This window comes from Nuphar pumila, chromosome 10 (genome assembly GCF_984573655.1).
Source record: "Nuphar pumila chromosome 10, dmNupPumi1.hap1.1, whole genome shotgun sequence".
In the NCBI taxonomy this organism is placed as follows: Eukaryota; Viridiplantae; Streptophyta; class Magnoliopsida; order Nymphaeales; family Nymphaeaceae; genus Nuphar; species Nuphar pumila.
The window spans coordinates 33733359-33740432 of NC_143258.1; the positions used below are offsets into that span (position 1 = coordinate 33733359).

A 7074-nucleotide genomic window follows, 5' to 3' on the forward strand; every position below is an offset into this window, starting at 1 on the left:
TCCAAAATCTCTCATGCTTGCTTTGAGGAAGTAGCACACGCAATCTTCTCAAAAGCGACTTCATTTGAGGTTACTCCTTGGTAGATTATTACAAGAGCTCTCTTATCTTTCGTTCTCGACGCTTTTAGACTCTCTTTTTTAGCTTGAGACATTTCTTTATTTTCAACTTCAACATAGCCTTTTTCGACTATCTCCCACAATTCTTGAGATCCAAGAATAGCTTTCATTTGGATACTCCAATTTCTGTAATTTTCTTTGACTAATTGAGGGACGAAAGGAAGAAGAATAGAGTTGTTCATTTTAATCGAACAAAGCTTTGATACCAATTTGAAGAAAATAAAATATAGAATGAAGAGAAAAAGTGGAGAACGATGACGGAGAATGACTTCTAGTACTTTTTACTCAAAAAGGCTCTTCACACTTCGGATTCATACAATGACTCTTAGACTAGGCTTTTATAGCACTAGTAAGACCTTTCTAGATGTATTGAGACTCCAAAAGACTCTTAGAAACTTGTACCTACTTAATAACTCTAGAAGACTCTTAGAAACTTGTACATATACAATAATTCTAGAAGACTCTTAGAAGCTTGTATATGCTCAATAATTCTAGAAGACTCTTAGAAACTTGTACATACTCAATAATTCTATAAAACTCTTGTACATACTCAATAATTCTAGAAGACTCTTGTTCCAGTTTAATTTATTCCCAACATCAACAGCAGATGCGTCATTCCCATCCTCATCAGATGCCCTTCCGCTGTCGGATCCTAATGCAACCAGTGAGTTGCTCTCTCTCTCTCTCTCTCTCTCTCTCTCTCTTGTGTTTGTGTGAAGTTACGAAGATGACTGATGCACAAAATGGTGGTATTGGGGTGCAATGAAACCCGGTTCATACGCCCTCTTGGATTTCATTGATGCCACTTGTTTTGATCAAATCTGCTCGCAAGATGGAATCAGCATGATCGATTTAATAAGAATCGGCAGTGTTATTTAAAGAAAAAAAAACATGATTTTTAAAATCCCAAACTTTTTTAATTTTTTAGAATCACCAAAACTCCTCCACACAAGTTGGATTTTAGCAATTCAAATGTTGATCTTCACAAAATGGATGACCTAGATCACACTTACAAGGTATGGTTTGATGAAAGCAACTCGCATCAATGAGATTCCACGGAGGGTATAACGATAAGGATGACTTCGGGGATGATTGAAGTGGCAGCCCACGTGATGTCGGAAGAGAGCATTTAATGCTTCCTTTTTAAAAAAAGAGAGAGAGACTTCGGGAATCATTTAAACTGAATCGGGTGCATAGGACCACAAAAGTGCTTATCCATCTTAAAGATGAGTAGCTTTAGTGAGGCTAAATTATTAAGTATAATAGAAAAATGACTCCTGTATTTTTCTAAATTGGAAGTGAGAAAAAGACAAGAAAATTTTACATAAAATATGAAAAGCTGAGCCCTCCCCACCTTGGGTTCAAGTAGGAGAAGGTTTTTCGTCCATAAACTTTCTTGTTTTTTCTCTAATTTTCATGTCCATACATACGAAAAGTTATCCACCAAAATCAGTGGAGCAATGGTGGTGAAATCTCTCTCAGCCGTACGATCACATGCTTTTCATATGATAAGATTCAATTTTTATATCAAGTTTTTACCATTATCAAACTTGGTGATAAAGGTATAGAATTATTACCAATATGGCAATAAACCCAATTCCATGAAATATGGCATGCTATTCGGATTGAAGAATAGGTTCATTAGTGACCGACTCTAGTTTATATAAATATTATGTCAAAGTAGGTTTCAAATGCATGTTTTTCATTTTTTTCATGTTCTTGTAAATTTTCTTGGTCTAAATCATCTAATCAATGCAGGTTCGGGCTCAAAGAAAAAAACTAGTGCCGCCATAATTGCTGTCTCGTATTGATTCTTTTACTCTTGGACTCTTGTTAAGAAGGAAATCAAAGAAGCAAACTTATAAAGGGATAAACAAGCTTAATTAAGAAATTGAGGACATGGAATCATTGATTTTTGACTTGGGCATCATAAGAGATGTCACCAACGACTTCTCCGAAGAGAACAAGCTTGTGGAGGGTGGGTATGGTCTCTTATAATCTTTAGGGTATTAGGGTTGTTTGGTAATCAAAATCCAAGGGTCAGAGCCCCAAAAAATGACTTGTACCTGCATATGGGTTTTGTAGGGCACAATAGATGGTAAAGAAATAGCAGTGAAAAGGCTGTCCAGTAGGTCAAGTCAAGGTTCAACGGAGTTCAAGAATGAGGTGCGGTTAATTGCCAAGCTTCAGCATAGGAACCTGGTTAGGCTCCTTGGTTTCTGCATGGAAGAGCAAGAAAAGATTCTAGTTTATGAGTACGTGCCCAATAATTGCCTGGACAGCATTTTATTTGGTCGGTACACCTTCTGCTTTACCTTAATAAACTTTTTTTTTTAATACACACTATACACGCAGATAGTTAGTAGATAAGATAATGTTATAAAAAATATATATAAGTAGATAACCCACATGCTACATAAAACAATTGTAGATAATATTTTCATTTCGAAGATTGATCGTCTCACTTTAGGCGACAAATTATGCTTGCCCCTAATCAGCAAGGTGTACTCGTGAGCAAATATTTTATTGTTTTTTTTTGGCAAATTGGTGACTGCCTTATGGGCGATTTACTCTATACGATCTTGCAAATCGGTCTCCGCCTTTTTTATTATCCTTTGCAAATTAGTCCCTGAGGTTAACAGTCATTAGTTTTCTTTAATGCTAACGGTTAAGGGCAGTTGAATTGACAATTCTGCCCTTGTACAAGGACCAATTTGCAAAATACAAATGACGTAGGGGCTAATTTGCAAAAGATTAGGGACAGTCTTCTTGATTGATGTAGTGTTGCATTATTGGGACTTTTCTTATCTCTTCCTCTTGTTTTTACCTCTTTTCCTTTTTAAATCAACAAAATCCATCTGTTGTCCCAATTACTTGGTGCTCTCTATCAAAATGCCACTAGAGACAGGATGCCACTTCCTCCCCTTTATGGTCCTGATCATCGTTGTTGAGATGATCATCGTTTCCTTTTCACTGATTTATGCATCGGAGATTTCCTTTCGTTCGAATCTCACAACTTCTGGAAAGACCTCCCAAATGGTGATTTTGCATTCAGATTCTTTAACTGACATAGGCTGTTAATATTCGTTATAATTCCATTACTTGGGACTTTCGCCTAGCCTTAACATGTCAACATGTTGAGACTGTTTGTCCACATGGCACTTATGTTTGATCGACCCTTGATGAGAAAAAAAAAGCAAGTACCAAACTTACTCTGGGTTTTCTGTTTTTTTTTTTGTGTTTTTCTTCTTCTTCTCTCTCACTGTGAAGCTGTTCAGGATAACTTTGTCGCGGTGACTAGCCTACTCAGTGCTAAGAGTGGTTAGTATTACACAAGACGTAAGGCTTGGTTATATCCCATAAGCGAAGTTGTCAACAACCCTACTCCACTCAACCTGATGGGGGCAACTGTCGCTTTTAAGAAAACACTTTGTTGCAGGCCTCCAAATATTAGTCCGACGATCAAGATAGAAGGACCCAAATCTCCAACAACCAAATGGGTTTTCCTGCATTTTTCTTTACAATTCTGACCTTGTAGATGTGCTTGGAATGGTCGATTTGCTAGAAATCCACATCTCATACTTTTTGATGAAAAATGATTTTCAAGGTTAAAGAAGTTATGAAGATTTCTTTTTTTTAAAGCAGAAAAAGTTATGAAGATTTCTAGTTGTCGAAGTCTAAATCTGATGGTCCAAGAGCCAAATCTCTATAAAATCAACCACGTAGATAGATCGCATCTATATATTTTGATTTTAAAAAAAGAAATGAAAACCCTAGAAAGCCATTTTACGTGTTTTTATTTTGTAAGCTTTCATCACTATATATATATATATATATATATATATATATATATAGCAATCCCAAAGAAACAGTGTATGGAAAAATAATTGAAATACTAATACGACATTTTTTCTTGCTTATCCACCAGATCCAATTAAACGTCCGCAACTCGATTGGGCTACACGTCTCAAAATCATTACGGGCATAGCGAGGGGTCTCATGTATCTGCATGAAGACTCACGACTCAAAATTATCCACAGAGACTTGAAAGCGAGCAACGTCTTGTTGGATAAAGAAATGAACCCAAAGATTTCAGACTTTGGGATGGCAAAGATCTGCAATATAGATGAGACACAAGGCAATACAAACAGAATCGCTGGGACATAGTAAGTTTATACTAAGCTGCTTAACTTATATTCGTTACCCTTGATCGGCTTACATTCAACTAATCTCACCAACAATCTGATTTTTCACTTTGTCTTGTGCACCCATGAAAAGGTATCTTAATATATTTTAAGGCTATGAGATTTCCCACTTCTGAGAATTGTTAAGCTTAAGCATACACAAACTAAAAATGGGTATGCTTTTGTTGATGGATGTAATGTCTTCCTAGAGAAATTGGGATCATGGCCTTATGGTTTATTCTAGTGTTAAATGAATTCACTCGATCTTCTGCAACCAAGGGCACTTGTTTGGCCTCAAATGAGAACGGTTCTCTCATAATGGTGAGAGCGGCTGAATTTGGCCCATTTTCACACATGCAAGCAAACTTGAGATGGCATCCTTCATGTGACTCAAAATCACATTAGGGGCCATTTTGCTGACTTTCTCATGTGATTTGAAATCTCATGTTCTCTACCTTGTCTGATTTCAAATCACATGAGATGGAATCACGTGATTTTGAATTATATGAGATGCAAGCAAACGTGAATGAAAAAAGAGGAGACTTACTACAAATTGCTCTCAATCTAAATTACTAAAATTTGCTTATTGTGGATTTATTATCCAAATAGGAAAGCTTGTGACATCCTTTATTTTTGGCAGTGGCTACATGTCTCCAGAATATGCAATAAACGGTCATTACTCTGTTAAATCAGATGTGTTTAGCTTTGGAGTATTACTGCTAGAGATTGTTTCTGGCCGAAGGAACACTTCATTCCAATCAGAGATCAGTCAAGACCTGCTTAATTATGTACGTATCCTTTCCGTTGTTGATGTTTACTGCCGCCACACTAAAGTTTCAACCAGATCCAACGTTTTATTCCAAATTGGTACAGGCATGGAAGCTATTTAAAGAGAGCAGGCCAACAGAATTGGTAGATGAGGCATTGGACGAATTGTATCAAAGAAACGAAGCACTGAGATGCGTCCATATCGGACTACTATGTGTTCAAGATGATGCAGCAGACAGACCAACAATGTCCTCGGTTGTTCTCGTGCTTGGTAGCACGTCTATGACTCTTCCTGCCCCTTTACCACCCGCATTTTATGTGGGCGGTAGGTCAATGGAGAGGCCACCATCTGATGCCAGATCAACATCAGAGACCCACTCTTTGGGTGTATTAGAGTTGTCGCCATCTTTGAGTGGCTTGACAATTACTGAGTTGCGAGCTCGGTAAGCTTCTTAATACCAGTAGCAGATCGTGGAAGTTCAAAAGAATTCCTCACTTTATGGCATACAGGATACTAGACGGATGTTTTTGTGGAAGCAGTAGGAATCTCCCTGCGGCTCAGATGGGTGAGGACCTAAAAAGGTTGCAATAATTCTGTTACTGCTAGGAACTATGCTACCTCATGTTGCATGATTTGTTTTATTGTGGATAGGTGAATAGAGTTTGAAAGTATTGCTCCAAGTTATAAATGTTAAAAATAAACGAACTTGTTCTGTAGTTGAACCGTTATATATGGAATCAATTTGGATTGGCATTGCTTCGCTTGGAAAATGTGGCTCGAGGAATTTGTACTTCAAGGAGTTCAATGAAATCCAGTTTCATATATGCGTACTTTTTTACTTCATTTATTTTCTGCTTTTCAAATGTCCTGATCTCAAATTCATGAAGATAATGACACATGCTTAGTTCAACTTCCACGACAAAGTTTTCATGCCACGAAAGCAACCTATGTTCCAAGAAAATTATATAATTTAGAGCTGTCATCAAGCATAAGGAAAATTTAAATGACGTATTTCAATCCAGGATGCACATGTACCTGCTTCAATAACCTTGTTCTCGAGATATCCTATCAAGAATTGTTGATGAAAAGAAAGTGGACATAAATCTACCTTCTTTCTAAACATAATCTTGTGACTGATCAAATGCCTCATTACGTCAAACGGCAAATTTTTATAAGGTTTCTTTAAACGTATATCCAAAATGTTTCATTTCATGAGGAAGACAGTCCAGCATAAGACAAATACTGCTTGAATCAGTGTGTGACCTATCTGCCATGACAAATTCACGAACAGAAAAGTTTATTTCAATCCCACTACAACCTGGAGTTTTGCTAACTCTACAATCTGTAATTTTTGCTCTAAGCTTAGAGACATTATTGATTTGATGCTGCATACCTGTTACACATAAGGATATAATTACTACAATTTTATGGCGCAGTCTCAAACAAATCAGTGAGCGGCTTGATATTAATTTTTTTGAGAGAAGTTAAAATATATATATTGATAATAATAGATACAGCAATTAGGATAGGAACAGATTGGTGAGCAGTGATGAGGTATCACAGCACACATCCGTAAGAACTGCAATCAGAAGAGAAAGACATAAGAAAAAACAGGAAAGCCAGAAAAATCAGAAACGACATTAAGGTTGGAGCAAAAAATCAGCCATTTGCTCCAATCCAATGGAAGAGAAGGCCACTTGATGCGAGCCCTCTCACCAAGATCCCATGGCATCTGGTTGTAAATTTCTTCAATGTTGCAAGCTTTACCTTGAAATATGTGATTGTTGCGTTCTAGTCATACAAGCCTTCAGGCCGATAAAATCCAAGCTCGCCAAAGAAATTGCCAACGCATGCCCCTTTGGCCTAGTGTGCGGTGCTATAAGAACTTCCTTAAGGAAGGATAAGCTGTCCCAATCTAAAAGAACACCACTCCAAGCACGATGCAGCAAACTGCAAAAGAAATCGCACTTCCAAAAAGGATGATATGTGAACTATTTCTCACAT

General features: G+C 37.2%; 1 protein-coding gene across 1 annotated transcript; it reads left to right on the forward strand.

The window, feature by feature from the left end:
• The first annotated feature begins 2016 nt into the window (after positions 1–2016).
• On the forward strand, positions 2017–5516 carry LOC149826628 (cysteine-rich receptor-like protein kinase 10). The gene is made up of 5 exons (XM_090018349.1): positions 2017–2095; positions 2213–2386; positions 4043–4283; positions 4942–5089; positions 5175–5516. Exons 1-5 carry the CDS (start codon positions 2017–2019, stop codon positions 5514–5516), a joined length of 984 nt encoding a protein of 327 aa, XP_089874475.1.
• Positions 5517–7074: the final 1558 nt, after the last annotated feature.